Raw genomic sequence first — 23,917 nt, 5'->3', positions numbered from 1 at the left:
CATCGGAGGAAACAACCTACAGCTAAGTTAATCTTATCCGTGAAGAAAGGGTGGATAGATACTCGGCACGGTGCTAGCTTAAAGGCACCCACCATCTATGCTTATCCAACCAACCGGACGTGCTTTCTTTCGGAATTCCTTATTATGCATAAAATTTTCCTGCTTGAAGTGCCCTTCCCCTTCGTATGTAATCTTAGAAAAGGTCTAAGTTTTGTCGGATGGTATTTCAATTAGTTCATTGGCATTAATGATGTACAAACGATCGGGCAAGAAAAGTTAGAAATTTAGAAGTTTTTCTCGCCCCTTCATTTAGCCATACCTGGAATGAAATAACCTCACTCGCTAAGTGTACCGGGAGATGCGAATGATCCTTCGACCATTGATTAACTCAATCATTTTTCCTTTCGATTGATCTCACTCAATTTATTTCATTCTTCCAAATAATTTTTTGGAAACTTGATTTTTTATAGCTCTATTTCTATTATTTAAATATAAAAAAATCGTTAGTTAACATCTGAAGTGATTCATCGGCACATATTTTTTTCGTTGGAAAGTATAGCATTCAGATCAGTCACTCTAATTTCCTCCTATTTTTTAGACTCGATGGTGGTGCGTTCAAGCGATCGCTAGCCAATGCTGAATATCTTGGGTTCGATTCCTGCCTTTTATTATATAGATATGGGATGGTATTAGTAGGAGGCAGCCGACAGCTGAGGTCATTTGCGCCATGAGGGATGGGAAAGGAGGGAAGGGTGGAGAGAAAGCCGGCGTCAGTATTAGACTGCTCTTGACGATAGTCGCCAAAGGGACCACGGCTTAACGTTCTATCTGACGGACGCAGTGTTGCCCTTGTTATGTCCTCCACTCAATATTCACTCAAGGATAGAGCAGTCTCTGAAAATTTATGCTTGCGCCGGGATTTGAACCCGAGCCTACGGGATAGGAAGCCAACACTCTAGCTACCACAAAACCAGTTCCCCTTTTCTACATAGTACCCCACCCGGGTTGAGAGCGTATGCGAACGATGTTAACAGTTAAAAAAATATGGGACCACAGATCCCGTAGGTCACTCGATAAAAGAAAAAAATATATATAGCATATATTGAGAGTTGTGCGACGAAAATGATGATGCGAGTGCGGGCGATAAACTTAATTTTAATATCATTAATTCAGCATCAAAAGCGTTTCGCGGAAGACTAAAGGCCGTATCACACTAGCGACTGCGACCGCCGCTGCGACCGCGATTTCGGCTCCGGCTGCGACTGCACCCCATCACACATTGCGGCCGACGCCACGATCGCGCATGCGCACGTATGAACGTTTCTGCTTGTGGCATGTTTGTTTACGAAAGCCCAAAGAATAGATAGAGAGCAGCAATTGTTGAAAATGTTCTTAAAATATGTTAAAACGTACTTCATTTTCATTCACCTGTGTACTCGGGTGCAATATCCAATATTCTGGGCTTCCATCTTCACTTTAAAAATCCAAAATTATCTCAACGTTATCTTATAACCTTCTTGAACTTCCCTCGCTACGGTAACCAAAACAAACAAACAAGTCTGCCGCAAGCGCGCGAGATTGAAATGGAGCTCTCTGATTGGCTGCGACTGCGACTCAGAAGAATTAAAAAAAAATAAAAAAGTATAAAGTATAAAGTTTGAACTCAGAAGAATAGCCAGTCGGCTTCGGAGTCGCAGTCGCAGCGTCGACTGCCTCGCTCTGATTGGTCGACGGGCCAGTCGCAGCGCCGGCCGCAGTCGCTAGTGTGATACGGCCTTTAAGATGATCGCCTGATGAACGTAGTGGTGTCCCCTGACCCAATGGAAAATCCTTGATTTCACACCCCTCATCAACCTAGGAAATACATGTTTTACCAGGAAATTTGTTGAACCTTTGACATCATAGAATTACGAAAACTGCGAAGGGGTTTTCCTATCATTTATGGGAATCGCGATGATTGCACGGTTGAGGAATGCTTCTTCAGGGATATGTAGTAACTGCATTTAGTCAAATCATTCATGAAATCCATGATTTCTGTCAGGAAACGAAGTAAATATTCATGGATTTGATTCCCACCACTTTCTTTCAGCAAGTTGCTTTTCCAGTATAAGAAGAATCTCAGATAGATCATGGGAGAAGCCCCCAACGATAATATTTTTGGACCGTAATTAGATGACATGTGTTCGATTTCCGAGTGAAGACGAATCACTTCTCTGATAGAATTCCTCACATTCGCAAGCTTTCACAACGATAAAATCCGGAATTATTTCTCCTTTTATCCGCGGATATTTTGGGGGATTCACCGACCACGACGCATATCCAATCTTTTTAAATTTCTTAGAATGTCACAGGGCTTTTTTCCGGGCCAGTGACGTAAGAAGTCAATCGTCCAGACAAGTTCCTATCGGGATGATTAAGGTTAACTCGCCCGACAAGGTCGCGACTTCTATAGTCTGCCTTGAGGTCAAAAAATATTATCAATGAAAGTATATGCCGTAAGATTTTGTCTTCCCGTTGAAACATCGTCATAACGCTCAGGTCCAATCGGATGACCCATTTTTCAGTGTTTTCAATTTTCGTTGGAAACGATTTTTTCTGTCGTTCCTAACAAATTAATTCAAATAGGTATTCCTAGTTCACAATATGAGACTTACAGTGAAAAATAATTTACTTAACAGTGAAAATTGCAGAAAAACTCAATGGGGCGCAAAAGATATCTGGAGCCCCCTTTACTTTTATCGTAATAAAAAAATAATCAAGTCACATGCAATGTTTAAGAAAAATCTATTTTGACTGATTACATACATATACAAGAAAATGCCAGTTTATGGCTTAAAAAAGTTTTAACGTTTAAGTGGTTCTGCAATGTTCGGCAACGCGGACGGCCCCGCAAAGGGGGTGTCCCCATATGCATCCGCCACTGGTAGCTGACACCGCATTTCGAATTATTTGGTTAATATACGACGTATGATACTACGCAATGTATCTTCTTTAGAGATCTGACAATAAAAATTCCAAGCCCTCGACGTGACATGCCAACATGTATTTCTTTTTGGGATGGGAGGGTTGTCAGTTTTGTGTATCATATATTTTATGTTGCCCTTAGCCTTTCTCATTATATGCCAAAATGGAAATATTATTAAGAATCACGGTCTTACTCACAGATAATTTTATTATGACAATCATCTTCATTTAAATATGCTAGCATGTTCTCGGTGCAAAGTTTGTCTGCATGTGTTTATGGCGTTTGCGCTTGTGAACTGGTGGTAGTCTCAGGCTTATCCATCAGAAGATAAGGCTTTTCCAAATTTTAGTACGATGCTTGGTAAGTACCATATGCACTAGTTCTTTTGTTGCTAAAATAAATATTTTCTGACGAAACGTAGCTACTATTATGGTAGTATTTATTTTATTGCCTTAAAAAATTCTTATTTTCTCAACTTTCAGATTGAATTCTCTTTGGTCAGCATGATTTAAAAAAAGATATATTTTCTTTTTGCTATCTCTAGTTTTTGATATTTTGGCTATTCAAAAATTTTTAATGACTACATGATAACCTTATCATTAGGCGCGAATAACCATAATATTTCATAAACGCACGTGTAGTTATAAAAGGAAATACCTAATAATAGTAAAACTTGTTCATTTCAACGGTTATCTGTCTTTATATGTCATCTAATCCTTGTCAATGGGAGATCCTGAACAAGCTTGGAAATCTTACCTAGTACCTACTCTGACACTTATCCCGTTTTGTTGAAAATAATATCCTATGAAATAAATGCGAGAAATGGGGGATTTGGGAAAATAAGGAATAGAGAGAAAGAATAACGTGGAGAATATTTTTACCTGTTTGTCTTTTATTGATTGTCCGATAGTTGTGAATTTTAATATCTTTGGAAGTGGTATTTCCAATCAATTGAGTCAAATTGCCTACCACTGGAGATATCTAGACCTGCTACCTCATTATTGTCATCCCCTGAAATAAGTTACGGGGCTTTTCTCAGGGCTCTATCCGCCCTTCGAGTTTTTGCGAGAAAATTGACCTTCTTGATAGAATAAATGCAGGAAAAATAGAAAAGTTATGTTGTACGACTTGGGCCACTGTCATTTCGTAAATTCCTTTAGTGGAAATTCTCGAATGCGTTTTCATTAATTGTAATATGTATTTTATGACATTATTCCTTAGAAAAAAGACTTTTTTTAACGCCTATTACTTATATTGAAGCAATATATGAAAAATATTTGAATACATATGGTAATTTATTATCTTACATCAAATTATGGATAAGGTTGCGATAGCCCGTTCACTAAAGTACCAAAGACGCACGCTGACTCTTAATAAACTAAAAATCACATAAATCTATTTAAGTGCCAAAATTATCTTAATTAAATACCAACATTAGAATACGACCTTAGTAGCCTAAAATACTATTCTGAATTAATTTAAGTAAAAATAACTAAACAAATTGTTTTTTATTGCAATGTAATGAAACATAGATTAACGTGTTTACACTGAAAACACGAATTGTGAATAATCTCACGTGAGATCAGAGGGAGGGAGTCGAGCCAAATCTCACGATATCTCACTATGAGAAGGATTAAAAACCACAAAATCACCTCATGTAATTAATGGACGCCGCCTAATAAATTCGGCGTACGTAGTAAGGATAGCACACTTCCGGATAGCGCCACAAAATACCCTGGGAAATAGTGGAAGCATGTACTTATATTTTTCGAGTATTCACCACGGGTTTCATTCAGCGAAGAAAGCGACTTTCAGAAATCCGGCTAATATTTTATACTTTTCTGATATAAAGATACGACACGGTGAATACTTGAGAAAATGAAGACAACGCGCATTTTTAATTTTGTAACATCAAAACGATAATTTGAAACTCGCGCTGCATGGCCTTCTGCATACTTCCAAAACATGCCGGTTGCCTGATTTGGCGCTAGGATTCGGGCTGTTTTGGGGAGTGTAAGGATCGTAAGGATAAATGGGGAAGGGACACGGAAATTAGGATTTAAAATACTCTCAAGAGTATGGAAAGTCATCTAGTCAATATTTTTCATCAATCTATTTGCTGTCGAATATACTATATTTGTTGAACTCACTGGATATCTGGTTGGTAAGCTTAAATGGAAATTTTACTCTACGTATATTACTTCTCAGGTAAACAAGCTGTAGGAATTGTAAGTTATATTTACCCCATTTGGGAAGAGGGCATTTTTGATTTTCTCCCAGTGATTATATCACGATAATTGATAGTTTCTGCATATGTGTGGGTGTCTCAGATTTTTTTCTCGTAGTTTGTCTTTCAATTATTAAAAATCGAGAGTTTTAGAGATCCAATTCCGTCTTATTTTTCACGAGGAAGTAGTATTCGTTTCAAATAGTAACAAATTACTCCATAAATGAAGCTAATCATTATTTTACCTCTTGAATCCTCAGGTTTACTTGTTGATGCTCAAACGATCCGTGTTATTTAGCTCAGTAAAATAAAATGTCTTCGGTATCAGCCAAGGATATTTCCGATTGTATCAGCGTGTGGATGTCATATTTGCAGGTGAGTGACTTTATGGAACTTTTATTTTATGACTTAGCATTACCTTAGCGTAATAAATTAGTCGGGAGACTCTTGACTTTGTCATTAAATAGCCACTCAACTTTAAATGAGTGAGTACTTAGCAGACTTTAGATTTTGAGTGAAGCTTTGTCTAATGTTTCGATAAATAATTGTCCTTATGGAGATAGCGTTCGATCAATATCAAATGTAACGTTTGTTTCAGATGCTTAATGGATTATGCAGTGCTGGATCGAGACTATCCCAAGGTCTTCAGTCTTTGCTTGGGAGTTCACAGGGTCATGTTCATGCTGCACCTATGGCATCCCATTGCCGAAACATGTGGGATGAACTGGCAAGAGTTACAGCTGCTACTACTGCAACTGTTAGAAGTAGCATTATAGCTGCCCTTCAAGAATCTGCATTGAGGATTAACAACCAAGATGCCACCAAGTGTGAAATTGGTGATGTAAGTTTAACATCGACTTCTTCACTAGTTCTTAGCTAATTCCTGAGGGATTGAAACTAAAAAAAATCGATATTCTCAATGCTAAAATATCTATTGTCAAATAAATTATGGAATCATGTTTTTTATTTGAGAATGTGAGATTTTATTCTCATGAATTATTTTCCATGCTAGTTAACCACCAATTTGCTTTCATAAACCTGGGAAGTAACTACTGTTAGGAAACTGGAGTTGTATTGCATTATGCTGAGTTTTCAGGAAATACTATACTTGTAAATAAACGGGTCTGTAGGTGTATTTCATTGAAGAATTTGGCTCTCATGCTTTCACAGAATCCCTTCTCAGTTTCTTGACAAATAATGGTCCAGCCAAAACCACATGTACAATTTCAAACAGTACTGTGATATGCACCTGATTAAGGAGTAGAGGGGTGGGTGCAGCTTCTAATCTTTAGACACGTATCCCATGTGTGTTGGATATTTGGACGAAATGACTAATTATCTTTCTCTCCTATCTTGCTATCCTGCTTTCCTCCCTTCACCTATGCAACATCTGTGTTTTTAATTATTCAATGAATGCTTGAATTGTCAACTTCCCAGTTTTTTAATCCATTATCCATCCCAAAGATCTCTTATTCTTATAACTTCCCTTTGCATTCATGTGGGTGCTCACTGCCTTTTTTTTACCATCCAAGGAAAGGGATACTCGTCCTCTACAATTTTATTTTGCATACTTATTTTTTGTTACCTTTCTTATTGTTTTCTTTACCTAACTTAGATCTTGTAGTTTTATAGGTATTTAAATGTCTTTCTTCAACTGAATGCTGACACCGATTGAATGCCGACGTGGATGATTGGTATTATTGTGTACCTACATTATCTTCTATTGTCAGTTGTAAAAAATTTTTTGAAAATGACCAAGTATACTGACAAAATACTCATGTGTAATACTTTGCCGCAAATATAGTATTATTTGCCCTCTATGTGCATATAATCGTTAAGGATCTTAGAGCTAAGGATTCACTGTAATTAAAATTTGTGATGTACCATGAGCCCACAGTTGAAAATTATGGTGTCACTGACAAATTCCATAGGAGTAAAAGTATTACAAAGAGAGAATATTATGCTCTGATTTGGACTTTAACCAGGATTCTTTGAATTCACTTGATGTCACTAAAAATTGGCATAAAGGCTCACAGCTATAAAAATATTTAATATACTTTCTGTCATGATTTCACATAAAATGTGGTTTTGCAGATATTTGATATATATTAACCCATTAGCTTTACTAAAACAATTCAACGTCATTACTTAGTCTAATCTTGGAAAGTTTGTCACATCTTATGTGAAATATCTAGAAAATTTGTATTTTCTTGAAAATACAGCAGAAGGCACACTTTCATTTTTTAGGTTTGGACTTAAGGGACCATCTCCTTTGACTACAGGGCTAGGATAGTTTTTGCTGTCCTATCCCATTTGGGCATATATGTGACATTGATCCACTACAATTTAAAGCATTTTTTGCTGGAAATTTGTTAATGCCTGGTAATTTTTTATAAATTATGTTTGTAGCCGGCCTCGGTGGCGGCGGGGTAAAGTCCTCGCCTGCCAAACCGAAGGTCGCAGGTTCGAGTCCCGCCTGGGTAAGTTACCCTTTCCCAGGGCATGGATGTTTGTGATTATTAAATGTTATCAACCCCGATGTAAAGGCAGAACAGTGCTGTTTTCGGTGGTGTGTGAAATGAATAAAATAAATAAATAAAAAATGTCGCATACCTATATTTTATGGTTCATTTATGACTGCTGAAATCATTTAAATTACTAGATTATGTAGAGTGCCTGGAATAGCACAATGAGGGCACTCTTCAATTACAGTCGATTTCAGTGGCTAACTTGGCTGTGTCTTGTGTCAAGTCTTTGCAAAGGGTAGCTTAATGCCATATTTTGTTACAGGTTGCTTGTGCTAGTCTTTCAACTTTCATAAATATGCAGTACCAGTTCTGTTTGAGTTGTTGTGAGTGCCTGCGTAGCATGAAAATGACAAGGGGCATACCTGAGCCCAGAGAAGACTGCCCTCTTCCCAGTTGTAGGCCATCCCTGGCACCCATGCAAGTTGGTCAGCAAAGGAGGTGGTCGGAGGAGGTGGCACCCAAAGGTCGAAGTGCTTCAGTACCTGATGCTGGGGATACTGGTCCACGTCGGTGGTCAATGCCCTGGGAAAGTGGAGGCTCTCAAAACACTAGACTCTCTCCATCAATGCCTGGCGGCTTCCCAAACCCTCTTCCCCTAGTTACTCCTGCCACTTGCAATGCTCCACCAAGAGAAACATCCCACCGTAGTGGCTCCACCACTCCTGGCAAGTATATTTTTATCCATAGTAAGCCCCCTCTGCCATACCTGAGGTTAAATTTTTATCACAATTCTCCCCCACCCTTTTCCACCAATGCACCTGTCACGTTATTCTTACCCCTCACACCAGCACCTGCCAATAGCCTCCAGCCCTTCCCCCATACTTATCTTCCCCCACTCCTCCTGCCAATAACCCCCTTTCCTCTCTCTCCTATGGCCATTTGTCTCTCCTTCAGTTGTGCTAATAGCCTCCCTCTTCAGTGGACCTGAGGTAGCCAACTGGATGGTTGGCAAAATATGTATAGTCCAGAAAAATGGATATATGCAGAGGAAACCTGGAAGAATCTCTACCTTCCGTCAAAATATCTGCAGAAGCCTACATGGAAGCCTCTCTCCTATCTTCTTTAGCCCTGCATTCCTGTACCAACCCCACCCTCAACCCTTTTCCATTGGTTCCCCTTTATTATCACCCTCCAATCTCTTTGATATTTAAATTTGATATTCCTCATGTCCTCTTCACTTTCAACTTAGTGCTGGAGGTGCTTTTCCTTTCAACTTTCTGAGGAGGGCCATCTCATTTGCTGAAATATGTATTCAATGCGGTTCTTGTCCTCATCTGACCTTCTTAGAGCTAATTTCTCTTGGAGTGTTGAAGCCATCTGTGTGTGAGTGTTTTCTAAATGCTTGTGTGTGAACATCTACCCACAACTTGGCATTCTTAGCTGGGTCTCTCCAGCCCTGCAAAGCATCCTGGGTTGTGGAACAGGAAGCATTAGTTTGGATTCCTTCAGCCCTCTCAAAGGAACGTTTTTTGCTTGCATGTGTACATGAGTGTGTTTGTGAGTTTGGTTATTCCAGTTGAGAGGCTGGGATATGGTTCCTGTGGTGAAACTCTCCCATTCCTGAACACCACCATAGTGATTCATTTGTACTAGGTGGATGATCGTTGCGAGATATTGTACGGTCATTCACTTTATGTAGTAAAGTGAGTTTTATAAAGTAATGTGAGTCATCTAAGATTCATCTCCTTTCCTTTGCATACGGAAGACCTGAGAATAATGCAAGTATTCATCAATGAAGGTGCAATAATATTTACAAACACCAATTGTTTCCGGTGAAATCAGTCCCAACAAAGCCAAGTACATATGTTCAAGCAATCCTCTAGCTTTCTCTCCATCACTTGCAGGGAATTTCATTCTTCTCATTTTTCCTTGCACTCATACATCACTTCATGTAGGCAATACCCCTGCAAAGCATTAGTTTGGATTTCTCCCTTCCCTCCCCTCCCTTCAGCTCCCAAATATAGCACCTTATTCATAGAGGAGTCATTGAGGTCCTGCAAGCGGTCACGCCAATTTGAAAATGATACTTTTGATGCCTTTTGCTACCCTCCTAATTCTGTCTTTAGCTGAACAACAGTGACTCCATTCTCAGTTGTGACATAATACAGAAGCCCAACTCTATGTACCTTAAATATTAGATTATCACCTTCAATATCCTTGTCTCTCCACCATATGCCACAATTTTCTGTCCATTTTCTTCCTGCAAACCCTGGAAGATGAAATTTTCGTGTAAACTTGGAGGCATAGAAAACTTCCATGCAGTCAATGTCCCAACCACCTCATTCAATATGACAGAGCACTTATCACTTTCCTATAATTAATATTGAAGCACCATCCCCAACTGTGACTTCTCCATTGATGGGTAATGAGTCTCTGATTAAGTCCCTCCTATTCGTCATATGATCAGATGCCCCACAATCCAATAGCCACACACTCTCTTACTGACTAAAATTAGACTTTTGAGGTCATAAGGCTATATACCGTATAAGCTTGTGTAAGAGGCGCACACGTGTAAGAGGCGCACCCCTATTTTGAGGACCTAAGCTATAAAGAAAAAAAATTTTGCGACATTTTTTTTATCCTATCGTGCGGTGTTGCAGACGTATGCCTGGAATTTCGACAGTTATCGAAATGTCCTCTTTCAGTACTATTTGAAAGAGGAAATTTTGATAACTGCGGCGGCATAAGAGGGAGTAGAAAGAGTTCCGATCCTCTCTTTGCATACGCCATCGCTCTACGTTGCTTGTCTTACTCACGAACAATTTTGTTTAAAAGCTCTCGCAGGACTATTGCAATAGAATTGCAGCAGTGGAAAATTTTAAGGCAAAACACGACAGGCAAATGGCATGAGCTTTCCCAAGAGATTGAACAACAATCGGGGCAATCTCAGCGCCGTAGGATAATAACTACGTCGTAGATTTAAGGCCCCTTGCACACGCACCGATTTTGGACGGCCGGTAAAACATCGGCCGTCCGCATTCCAATAGTGAACAATGGGAGAGCATTGGAGCTTGCACACGTACCGACCACACGCCGGCACCGGCAAAATGCCGGTTAGCTGCCGGCTATTATCACTGTGGATCGCCGACGCTGGCTCAAAAACTTAGCAACGTATCGTTTGACCGGTAAAAATCCGGCGTATGTGCAAGCATCGCTTCGCCGGTAAAATATCGGCCAATATTTTACCGGCCGTCCAAAATCGGTGTGTGTGCAAGGGGCCTAACGGAACTACACTCGGCTCTCCATCAGCTAATGCCTCTGCCGTTTTTTTCCTTTCCGAGACTCCACAGGAAGATATCAAGTTACAGGGGAACAATGGAAACGTGTTTCATCCCTACCCCATTCCACCAACTGACCTTTTTCGGTCTACCAGGTTCAATTCCCCGAGTTTCTGGAGGTCAAATGCTACGTGAGTCACCTTCTGAGCTCGAAGATATCTCGATATCTTTCAGCAATTGTATGACACGCGAGAGGTTCTAAAAACAATTAGACCTAACGCGACGTATATCTGACAGAATTTAAGTTTTTTAAGCTCTAATTGTTTGACACAAAATATTTATAATTACAACAAGGCTACTAATATTAAAAATAAACAAACAGGACAATTTCGGAAGAAACAAGCGTAGCATAAGTGCATTCAAACAAGACGAGACGGACTGGAAACTCCGGCAACGCAAACTGCGTATATCACATTGCTGCGCCTTTGCCCCTTCGCTTTAAAGGCAACGACGTCACATGCAAGATCGGACGTGTTCTTCCCTTGCTCCTTCGCTCGTAGCTTTAAATACGGAGGGGAGGGAGCCCTCTTCCCCTCGACCTCTCCTTCAGCGCTCTTCACTTATAAGCATTTCCGATTTCTTCTATCCACCATTAAGTCCAACAATGAGCACACTCGTTCGAATTTTTTCAACCGCAGGTTTTGACACCAATATTACTATATGCAGTATAAATGCCGCGGGATGCCCACTCGTGGCAATAAATTTAGCGCGCGCTCCGGAGCGAATCATCCCGCGCGATCTTTTCAATGTTCACCTCTGGGGTACCGACGTGACGGCGCGATGCTTGCAAGAAATTCAAACAGGATAATTTTAAAAATACGTCACTAAGGGAGAAACTCCCCTGCCTGCCGCTTGATTTTGACCTAGGGTTTCAGATGACTGACTCACGCTGAAAACCAAGGCCACTCAGTTCCCCTTGAACTTGCAACCGGTGAAGGGGAGGGGGGGAAGATATGAAGTTTATGTAAGAGGCGCACGCCCATTTTCGGCTGCAATATCTGGGAAAAAAGGTGCGCCTCTTACACGCGCTTATACGGTATTCACGCATTATGACTTTCACTATGGTATCTTATCTTCATGATGAGGCATTTACTGTTTAGAAGCCTTTCTCGGACAGTAATGGAAAGCGTGGCCTTTCTCTCCAGGTTTATAGTTCCAAAAGGTCTTCTTTGATTTCATTTGATCAGATTTCCTGTGGTCTGGCATAAGATTTCCCTTGGTCTTGGGTCATTTACTCCCAGCATTCCTCTTCATTGTTTTTAAAGCTTTAGTCCTTCTGCTGCTTGCTGGACTGCAATTTCTTTTCCTCCAGAATCACTTTTCCTTTCTCCTTTCAATTCATCATACATCCTTCGATCCGTCTTTCCAAGCTCCTGTTCAATTCCTCATACTTATCCATTGGCAGGCCCATCAAATAAATGAAAGCCAGTGCACTGTAATAAAATACCAAGCCACATTTCGCTACCTTTCGATTCAGGTCTTGAATTTGGCCAATATACACAGTGATGTCATCCCTCTTTCTCATGTTAACTATCTCAAGCATAAATGAACTTTGCTGCTGGAGAACACATTCTTCAGCACTTCCCAGTTCTCGTTTGCAGTTTCATAGGCACTGAAATAATTGAGAAATTAATCATTTATGTATGTATGTAATAAGATTACCTTTTCAATAGTGTTTAATTTTGCCTGCGGACGAAGTTTGGTTGTATTGATATCTCTGTTGCCTCTTCTTCCACATATTTCCCTATGTTTAGTGTTTCCTGGGCCCAAAACCTGTTAGAATTTCCTTTGGTTAAAATTCTTATTACTAATATAGTGGCATATTAATGAAAATACGATGAAAGAACCAACTGGTTTATTTTTTTACCTTTTTATTCTCCCCAAATAAAAAGAAGCTTCAAATCTATCAACACATTATATAGAAAAATGAACAATCAATTACAACTGGAAATGGCATTCATCCAATAGTAATCGATATCTTAATAATAGAATTTTAATTGAGATTTATGATTTAATAATTCATGCAATAATACAATAATCTTTAAACTCTTATGCTTGTTCTTATATTAGATTATTTACAGTGAGTTATTCATTTTGTGTATTTGATGCAACAAATTTAAAAAATCATCAGTAAAGTTGGTATTTAATTTATTTTATGTTTTCATAGATTCAATTTGGCATGGATCCTCATTTGCCAGCATGGAAGACCTTCAAGGTGTGATACATCTGCTTTCATGCCAACCAGGTTCCACTCTCCCGAATTGCCATGTGACACATCTCCATCAACCTAGTCAACACGTTCCAGGTACTTATCTTGATCTACGTTTAATTTGTATTACAACCACTTTCAATATAATACCCTAATTTTCATGTATGATACACAATGAACACACTATTAGTGATTTGTGGAAAACATCTTTTAAGGTTATTGGAAATTTAGAAATTATAGCGAGATTAAAAAAAAGGTATTTTGCCCTAAGCTCTCCAATAAAAACCTCACAGTTGTCCTAATGACTCTCTTTGACTTGACATGGCTGCTGTAATTGAGGCAAAACTGCCTACTAAAGACAAGAAATGTGTGGAGAGCCACAAATGATTTTAATTTTTTTACCTTGTCAGATCTATTCTAATGTATTCTATTTTTATCGCTTTTAGGTGTAACTCTAACAAGCTGCTCTCTCAATGAAAAAGATATGCAGTCATCATGGGATTGGGGTTTGGAAAGCCTTGGTTAGTACATGAAATAATCTATCTCAGGATATGTTTTATGAATGCAAAGGTAATGAAATGTGTCTGGGTCATGGTTTATTAATTCAAAAATTAAGGCAAAGTATAATTGCATGAATGGTCGGAGAGGAAGGAAATTAAGGACTTTTTCATTACTTCATGTCAGCCTGAAAAAAATTTGTGTGCCATAAATGAGTTAGTGATTCTAACATACTATGAAGTCAATTTTTTGCCGAAAAGCCTTTAGTCTTAATTTTTTAACAATTCATTTGCATTGCAAAGAGCTTCCAGTGATTGGAAAACAGTGGAATTGTATTAATGAAATGTAGAACCATTTCTGAAGCCAGAAAAATTTTTGTAGGGGGAATTTCTCTTGGAGAGGAGGTATAATTTGGGAGCACTGTACTCATTTTAGAAGGTTCATGATATTAGAGGAGAAAATGAATGAGCCTAGTATTGAAACCTGTGGGACACCAGATGTGATATTCAAGCTTTTGGATACAGACTCATCAGGAGAGGGAGACTTTACCAGATTGAGAACATGATGAAGGGTGAAGGAGGCATTAAATTAAAGGTTGTTTATTTCTTAATTAAAGCCTACCTTTTTCCCAAAACTTGCAAAATTGTAAAATTTGACTCTCTTACTCCCTGGAAAAAGAGGTCATGTATTATTGTCCTCTTATGTATTTGATTAATTTCTTGTGTAAAGAATAATTAATACATACTCAGGTATGCATGAATTCACAGTAATTATTCCCTTTACTTTTTGATCTGGTTTTGGAAAGGATGGAAGTATTTTATGTGCCATTCCTTCCTTATTTGACATTTGCAAGTATCCATCATTCCATCAACATTCTCTTAGTAAAGTATTTTTTCTTATTGTCATATTATCAGGTACACCTGCAAGCACAAAATGCTCTCCTAGCGTAGATGACACACCAACATCTGTTGAGGAAGAAACTGCTAGAATCCTCTCTGGTTCACAAAGCTATGCATCAAATTTACTGCATCCAGGGTCCAGTAGTAGAGTAATACCTGGAGTTCTTAATTTACCTGGACTTCAACCGTAAGTCTTTCAGTTTCTTTGATTCATAAGCTAATGGGACCTCAATCACGGCATAGCATAGTTTTATCAGTTTTTTAATGATTAGCGTAATTTTTAATGTTTTTAACCTAGGTTTTGACCATGTTTCAGCCATTTTGAAGGTCTACATAGCTTTACTAAATGGGTTTATGTATTTTTATAAGTTACATTATTTTCACAATCATAGTAAATCTCCAACAAGAGGAGACCATATATATATTCGTTTTGTGTTCTTCTTTATTAAATCTTCATGCATATTGCTACTCCCTACAAGCCTTTAATGCCATGTGCTCCTGCAAGTTGTCGTTTTCATTTTTAATGTGGAAGTTGATTAGTACAGGGTGGGGCAACATAATTTCCTTAACTTTCAAAACTTAAATCCCATTTTATCGATCAGAAACTTTTTACTTGATTTTTATAATGTAGGCATATATCTAAAGTTCTCATTCACACAATTTTGAAGACTAGGCCAGGCAGATTGATGTCCCCCATTCTCTAGACAATGAGTAAACCATATTTCTGGCATTTGTCATTGCTGTTACCGGCATATCAGGGGGTATGCTGGCAAATTCATCCCAAATGTTGGTATTTGAAGCTTGCAGGGTCCTTGGACTTTGTACATAAACATGAGATATCAAAAAATTCCATTGAAAAAAATCACAAGGGGCCAAATCGGTAGAGAGGGCCGGCTACTCCTAATCGCCCCTAGTTGTGATGAAGCGCTCATGGAAGTGTTCCTTCAAAACAGCCACCTATCCTCTTGAAGTGTGAGCCAACTTAACGATGCATGATGGCGATTAAATTCTGCAGAAACAAAAATTTATAGTCACACCTCTCAAACGAGACCACTGGCGCTCCTCTACAACATCAAATGACTGAATGGCGCCCATTTTAGAAAAGGAAGTTATGTTGCCGCTCCCTGTGTAAGCAGTACAAAAAATTAACGTTCTGATGCTCACCAACCCTTTCTAGTGTATTCTTCATATATGCGAGTTTGAAATGACACTGCTTAAAAATGTAAATGCCATTATGATGATTAAATTTCCCCTTTTGCCTATGCTTACTTCAATTAAATTTAAATTTTACCTAGTGGCCATACGATGAAAATGAAGGCAGTAAAATATATTGCCACCATCTAGCCGCAAATCCTGACCCCATGGTGACAGTCAAGGATGTTAACCACTACACCAACTGGCCCATCTAATAGAGAAGGAGTTATTATATAATTACATCAGGCATGTTTAAAGTACTGAATGATTATTAATTAATTAATGGCGAACTAAGCCCCATTCAATGGAGCCACTACCAGTTCCGAGATGCATTCACCATTCCAAATGCCATAAAAAGGTGGTATTGAAAAAGGCGGAGCAAAGTATGTGGTCTTCTCTTGTAAGTTTCGCCTGCCCCCGCTAATTGAAACTATAGTCCATTTAACTCGATTGACATCTTGAATCATGTGACAAAACTACCAATTATGTGGATAAATATTGATTTTGTGTTAATTTCAGTATTTTTAACAGCTGCTTACCAGAGGTATTTGACTTGGAAAATTACAAAATTAAAAATAATGCAATTTGTCAACTCAATGAAAAAAATTGTGGCTTCTTTATTATGACAGCTTCTGGCTTCAAATTCTTTTAACCAAGGATATTTATTAAGCGGAATATGCTCCATACATGAAATGAAGGATTTTGTAACTTTTATTTTCCCTAAAATATCTGAAAAGTAGCACATTTTTTGTTTTATAGTACAAACTTAGGCAATAATTATAACAATGGAGTAACTGTCATTTCAAGTTATTTGGTATACTAAATTATTGACTCAAGTATGCATTACATATCCAATTTTATTTTGTCCTTATGAAGATACTTAACTCCATCTGAGAAAATGAAGTTTCCTCCAATGCTTGCAGTATAGGTTACCCTCTGTACTGCTGTAGAAAAATGGCAGCCAAAAGAATTTTATGCAGCCTCTTTGGTTTAAACTTTAGTTGATGAAATTCTCCTTTGAGGTGTAAGGAAATACCTTGTAAAAGCAAACACAGTCATGGGCATAGGTGCTGTGGAAGCTCGGTTTAATGATTGTTCATAATCCATGATAAATTGCTCTCTTTATCAAGTGGCCATCATATCTGAAGATCAAGCTAGAAGCCCCTAAATTCCCATATTCATATTGTGACAGAGCACGTCATCACATACGTGGTTTGGAGGGAGATAATCACGATCGTCCCGACTCTTAAACATACAAAATATATTTTACCCTTCATGAATTGTTACATTTTTCACAAAACAAAACAAAAAGAATAATACCCTAATGAGAATGATATGATTGAAATGACCCCACTTCGCAACAAAAAAATAATGACGATGATGAGAACGTGATGCTTCCCACCCTCCAAAATAGTACAAGTTACAAAAAAAATCTAATGTGAATTATTTGGGCCACTATCGACTTGTATCCTGGGATAAAGTTTTTTTGAACTTGGCTTTTCTGAGCACTTCTTAAAGTTATTTGAAAGGACGCGATACACTATGGTCTTGGAGAAAACAATTTCTCCCTTCTGATTAGGGGAAATGAACGGTCGTCTGACCTTAAACAGATGATATAAGAGTCGCGACTGCGACTTTCTTACAGTTTTCTGTTGCGGCTGGAACGGAGGAATGATTTGTAGCACAATGTTGTGGATCAGATGATCCACGGCACCGAGGTAACTCCTCTCGCACCGGGCGTGGGACACTGCCATAACTCGTCCGGGCTGATGCCAGCGTTGGCCACCAAAAATACTCCGCTTCCAGCTTTGATGGCGATCACGCACATCAATACTTTCCCCTTAGTCGTCAAGTCAATCATGCTCTCGATGCATTCCTTTCACGGGCATTTATACCCTTCGGGAGGGGAAAAATCACAGGTGGAATGGTTTGCGGGGAGGGAGGGTGATTCCACTGGGGCCGGAAATAAGTGGGTCACTAGCTGGTCCTAGATAACTGGGGCCAACACACCGGCCACCACACACCTGACTCATTCCCACTCACGCATACACACATCGCAGGACGCTATGTCCGGCTCCATGACTATCCCCTGCTCGAGTCGTCACTCTAACGTGAGCAAATACGAAAAATGCCCATTCGGCATATAATAAAAAAAATTACTTTCTGTACGGTACGCTACAATATGTATAAACTGCTTTTATTTCATATCTGTGCAATTCTACAGAGAAATAATTCCTGAAATTATAAGAGAGTGCGTATTTGTGTATAATTTTGCTTATGAAATATTGGAAAACAATTATTTGCACATGTTTCCGAAAAACATGCATCGGTGGCTGTGTGTTGCGCAATGTGACATCACAGATCTGGGAGTGCCCGGTATTGGAATGGTGCATCAAATCACTGTTCATGGCAGAAACCATGTTTCAAATACTGTGCCAAAGAGTTCCACTGTACAAAGTTGTTTGAGAGGCAGTCATAGGGGGATGCTGTTCTGTGATCAGTGCAATCATACCAATTAGAAAACTTGAAAACAATAAACATGAAGCTAATGCAGCTACGGCACTGCGTCGATGATCCGAGTGCAGGAGCGGAGTCAATTAGTCCAGCATACAGCCTTGGTGAGCTCTTGAAATTGACCCAGATCGATGACAGGCTGCTGGGGATGTAGACGAGTCGCCCCCCACACAAAGCTATGCAGCCATAATGCTGCTCATCTTTTGTAGAGACTTCTTGCCTTCTAAGCCGGTTAGTTATTCTGTTCAGTTGTGTCCAGTGATTTAATCCCTGCAGTTACGTGTTTGATTTAGTGGCCGCTGAAATAAATATCATGCACTTGTTTTTGGAGTTATATTTCTGCCATCATCAGTTCAACAGGTAATCCCTGCTCATAAGTTAACTAATTATGTACAGCTGGGAACAGATACTTTTGCCAACTTCTCATTGTAACGTGATTCTTGCTATATGCCGTTCTCTCTGAAACGAGTTTCCGCTATATTTATGGATGGATACGATGGGGCTTGCTTTAAGGACATCAAGTTTGCTGAATAAATTCCAATGCATTGGCAACGGTTTTGAAGGAAGATGTGATGGAGGAAGCTGGAGGTTGGCCCAGGAGTATTTTGTGGGTACATGTAAATCGCATCATTCTAAGACTTGATTATCTAGTCATTAATACTACTTTGAGAGCTACCGAAATAAGTATATTAATGATTAATGAATAAATAAGAATATATAGCAAGTGGCCAGGAGATGTCCAGTCAAAAGGAAATAGTCTAAGTGACTAGTACATACATATGGAGGGTTAAATTTTTGGGTTTTTCAAAAAGTTAGTATTGTTTATGATAAATTTATTTAACTTGGTTACTACATTAATGTATTGGATATTATATCATCATCATCATCACTGGTCAACAATCCTAGGATTGGTTTGACGCAGCTCTCCACTCAGTTCTCCTATCAGCTAATCTTTTCACACCTACGTATTTCTTCTCTTTCACATCTCTCTTTACTTGTTCCATATATTTTGTTCGGGGTCTTCCTTTTCCATTCTTGCCTTCCACTTGTCCTTCGATGATTGTCTTCATCAGGCCATCATGTCTAAAGATGTGGCCTATAAGGTTGTTCCGTCTTCTCATTAAGGTTTTCATGAGGCTTCTCTTCTCTCCTACCCTTCTTAGGACTTCCTCGTTACTAACTCGGTCGATCCATTTGATTTTCATATATCCTTAAAAATTAGCCAAAAGTATGTACAGTGGAACCTCGTTAAAGCGAGTACGGGCTATAGCGGCACCCCCGCTATTACGAGAGATAGCTGATGCACCGTCAATTGACGCTATAATAAGCGTGTTAAAAAATTCGTTTTACGAGACCCTTTCGGTGTTGGCTCTCGCCATAGCGAGGGTTTTACCGCCGGAAGACTTTCATGAAGACTCCTTAACCTCTGTAATTTCTAGCGATCTGTTAGAAATGAAGTTAATGGAGTGCTCAGTCTCAAATTTATGTGGTAAACTGTCGTTCGATAAATATAATGATGACGAAACAATGCTTTGCATGATTTTTATTCAGTGCGGCGCTTATAAATTGTTTGAATAGTTAGTCGTTATTTGAGTAAGGAAATTTAGTGATGCAAAAAAACATCGCCTTTCGTCTGGATTTATGCTTACGTTTATCGGATAGATGTTTATCTGTCGCCGCACCACTCCTGTTCCTGTATATCTGTTCGCAACAGGTATATTGGCTATTATTTGCTCCACCTCCTGTAAAGCGACAATTCGCTATAGCGAGTGTTTATTAGTGCACCGTGGGGTGTCGTTATATCGAGGTTTCACTGTATTTCATTTTAACATTTTAATTTGAAAATTTGAGCTCTTAATAGCCCAAAGGCAAATGATTGTATTTTTTAAATCGGCTGCAGATTTTTCCTCCCTTCACGTCTTTCTTGTCACATTGCCAACGATCATGATAATTGTTAGTCACTCAAAGCCTAGTTATTTGATCATTGACTGTTTTTCCTGTTGGTGAAAAGATCTAGATTGTGATTTTGCCAGTTTAGTTGGGAAAAAATTCTTGCAGCAAATTTCGGTGTTCATGAGGAGCCTTTTCAAAAAAACTGGTATGATGTTTACTCAGTACAGGAGGACAAAGAAGGTTGCGCTTATCCTAGATAACTAAGTGATGATGTTAGCTGTTACATACTATGCTTGGGCTGACTCACTTCCATTCCATTCCTACTGGACGGCTTACCTTCACATTCCTCACTTTGCCTTCTCTTTCATCCTGTCATGACCTGCTCATTTTGTAGTGTCCACTTTCAAAACCATTGTCAACATATTGGATGTTGCCTTGCAAATTTTACGGGAGGGTAAGTTTTTAGTAAATTTTACTATTGTCAAGGGAACACCACCAAATTCATCTGCGAGTACTTTTGCACGAGCGTGTACCCAGTAGTATATACAGTTTTACTGGTATGCATAATGAAGCACACATGACCCTAATTCTTTAGCCTGTGCATGGTGCAGATGGTGTGAAGGTGATGGTGCTAGTGGAAATCTTGGCACCTCTTCTGGATGGACACAATCTGCCTCAACAGAAAGTGGTGGTCTCTCTAGAAAAAGCAGCTCTTCAACAGATTCATCTGCCTATAGTCGATCAGTGGGTTCTGGATCTGATGGTGGCTCTGTGAGTATTATATCTTAATAGTGGAAACCTCCTTTTCTTTACTAATCGTAGTCAACTTCAAGTATCTAAACCCAAGCTGGATCAAAGATTTTTCAAAAGTTAGAAAAAACAAAACTTGGAATGATGAATGTAGTGAATAATGAAAGCAGGAATCTCAAATTTCGGATTTCATATATTCAAATGAAATGCTAAAGATCCCTGCAAAATCACTCTTTATAGTGCTAACTTGTTATAGGTTGTCAGCCTCGGTGGCGGTGGGGATAAGTCCCTGCCTACCATACCCAAGTTCGCAGGTTTGAGTCCCGCCTGGATAGGTTTCCCCTTCCAGGACATGGGTGTGTGTGATTGTCTGTTGTTGTTTAAACTCCCGATGTAAAGGCCACATTGTGCTGTTTTCAGGGGTAATTGAGATAAATAAATAAAAAAATAAATGAATAAAATAGGTGATCGCTATAGGAGGTCTATCGAAAAATTTTCAGGTTATACTCCACGGAAAGTGAAATATTTGTGTTTGGTATTAATGAATGCATACTTATCTGGAAGTAAAAAAATATATATTACGTTTATTTTGTAAATAATTACCTTGTAGTAGTAAATGTTGCTTTGAAGTTGATATGGAAGAAAATTTTGTTGAAATGGAAGTTGCTTAGCAAAGATTCTATTTTTCAGTCAACTCTTTCTCATTATCTATCTCTCCATAGCAAGCATTCTGAGTGTGCCTCTGCCTTTAGCAATATCTTCAAAGAATAGTGATTTTACTAGCAAGTTATCTAATTTCAAATTAGAACTTACTGTAGTAATGTGTATATGCTTAAAAATGTACTCTGAATGCATAATTTTTGCATGAAATTATTCATTTACAAAATTCTAGCATATTTGTGTACCATTGTATATTTGTAAAAATCTATATTTTATAAACTTTTATTCCTGGATGTGATTAATTTGAAAATATTTTCTTCGTTGATCAGGAGAATCGCTCTCATCTATACTGTATGTGGAAAGGTGAGGCTCCTTTCATTCAGTTAACAGAATCATTAGTGGAAGGAGAAGGATGTGAAAGTGCTACACAGTTGTGTTCAAGTGGTAGGAACAATTCTGGAAAGCTGGAGGAGGAATCTCGAGTTGGTGATCCACATCCACCAGTTCCCATGGCGTCAACATATGGGGAAGAGAGGATTCCTTGTCAAGATGAGGATGAAATTTTGGTTATGAAGGAAAGGACGTAAAAGTGAAAAGATGCATTTGAAATTGTTTGAAGTCGGAAGTTGCTGGTGGATAGAATACTTAAAAAACTGGAATCATGTCTTTGGGTTAAAAAAAGGTAAGATGTGACGTTATGTGATGTTTGTGTCTATGCTCTTGTTATGTAGTATGCTCTTCTAACAGAATGATTGTTTCTCTGAGTAATTCAGTGTTTCAAATCCAATTGGAATGGCCAAGAAAGAGATGGTAATTGAATTATGTGCGTGTTACTGTGTGTTGTTGACTATTCTGATGGTCTTTTTTTAATGCAGAAAAATCCATCAGTCTTATTCTGAAAACTTTTACTGTTATATTCTCTTGGTGTTGAACCTTTTTAAATTGTTATTTTTTATGACATTATATGAAAGCTAACTCTCAAGGCATATCACCGCTGTGAATGGCATTGTAATTTAATAATTTGCTGTAAAATATTTTTATGGTAGCCAACCCTTTCGCTGACGGTAGGCTAAAATATAATGAAGTTGTTGGTGCTGCATTTCTATGACTTATACACATTTGCTGGCTTTGTAGTACATACTACAAAGTTGATTCATTAATTTTCGCCATCTTTTCCTCCATTCAGGATGTAAAAATGTGTCGTAAACATGTACCATGATGTTTTATTCAAACATATTATGATAAAACTTTGATAGAAATATCCTTGAATCAAAATTATTTGTAATCTTTATATTGTTCAGAGAGAAAGGGTTGATACTTAAGAAAACTGCTTATTATAGAAGAATGCTGGCAGGTCCATTTCTTCTTTTAATTATGGAATCATTTAATGAATTTTTAAATTATTTATCTGAGAGTACCCAGGAGATAACCTGAGATATCTAATGGGAACAATATGTACTATGAATGCATTTTCCAAAAATATTCAGATATAGAAAATCTTAGAGTGTGTTCCTTTATATCAAATTCTATGGATTTAATTGCCACTTATTTCATAATTGCTTGAGTGTAAAGGTGCTTGAAACTGTGAAAGTGCCAAAGAAAAAAACTAAGATAATAAAAATTGGAAGAATACAAGTGTATATTTTTCATAGTTACCTTCTCAATTATTCTCCAAGTAATACATACAATTAATGAGTATTACCTCTTGAAATGGCCGTGATGGATGTCCGTGAAATAACCAAATGTTTCTCTCAATACTTTTGGTGTCAGAAAATCTTATATTTCATTGACTACAAATTTTTCCGCTCTGTGGATATCATTCTAACTATAATTGCTTCTTCCACATACATACTGTTTATTTTTATTGAATGAGTTTTCTGTGATTAGTACTCTGTTATTATATGAGGGTTGTACCAAAAATAAGGTTCCCAATGAGCTACAATGTTGAGCGAAGGTGCTAGGCTAAATCCCACAACATTGCCGTGCACGGTGGTTCCCCTACTCTTGAGTCCGCCAGTCCACGATTCACCTTGTTGCTCATTATTGGCTTAGCAACCGTCAAAAATGAAAGTGATGATCCCCGTTCCTGCCAAGTGTGAGGATTGAGCAGTAATCCGATTTTTCCTTGCAAGGAAGTTACCGCCCTTGGAGATTCATCAGCAACTGACTGAACTTTATGGTGAAGAGTGCATGTCTTTTCAGCAAGTCCGCAAATGTTGCAGGGCTTTTGCTGAGGGTCGCACGGAAGTTCATGATGAAGAACAGAGTGGAGACTGCTGGTTTTGGATTGTCCAGAAGATCA

The 23,917-nt window shown here is 38.5% G+C and overlaps 1 protein-coding gene across 1 annotated transcript; it reads left to right on the top strand.

Moving 5' to 3' along the window:
- Positions 1–4,936: 4,936 nt before the first annotated feature.
- Positions 4,937–23,255, top strand: LOC124153832. The gene is made up of 9 exons (XM_046527211.1): positions 4,937–5,129; positions 5,453–5,567; positions 5,791–6,033; positions 7,983–8,385; positions 13,166–13,303; positions 13,654–13,728; positions 14,620–14,791; positions 20,817–20,976; positions 21,945–23,255. The coding sequence occupies exons 2-9, from the start codon at positions 5,505–5,507 to the stop codon at positions 22,200–22,202; spliced, it is 1,512 nt and encodes a 503-aa protein (XP_046383167.1). The 5' UTR covers positions 4,937–5,129; positions 5,453–5,504; the 3' UTR covers positions 22,203–23,255.
- The last annotated feature ends 662 nt before the right edge of the window (positions 23,256–23,917 follow it).

The sequence above is a fragment of the Ischnura elegans genome, chromosome 2 (genome assembly GCF_921293095.1).
Source record: "Ischnura elegans chromosome 2, ioIscEleg1.1, whole genome shotgun sequence".
Lineage (NCBI taxonomy): Eukaryota > Metazoa > Arthropoda > Insecta > Odonata > Coenagrionidae > Ischnura > Ischnura elegans.
This window is presented reverse-complemented; position numbering and strand designations above follow the sequence as displayed.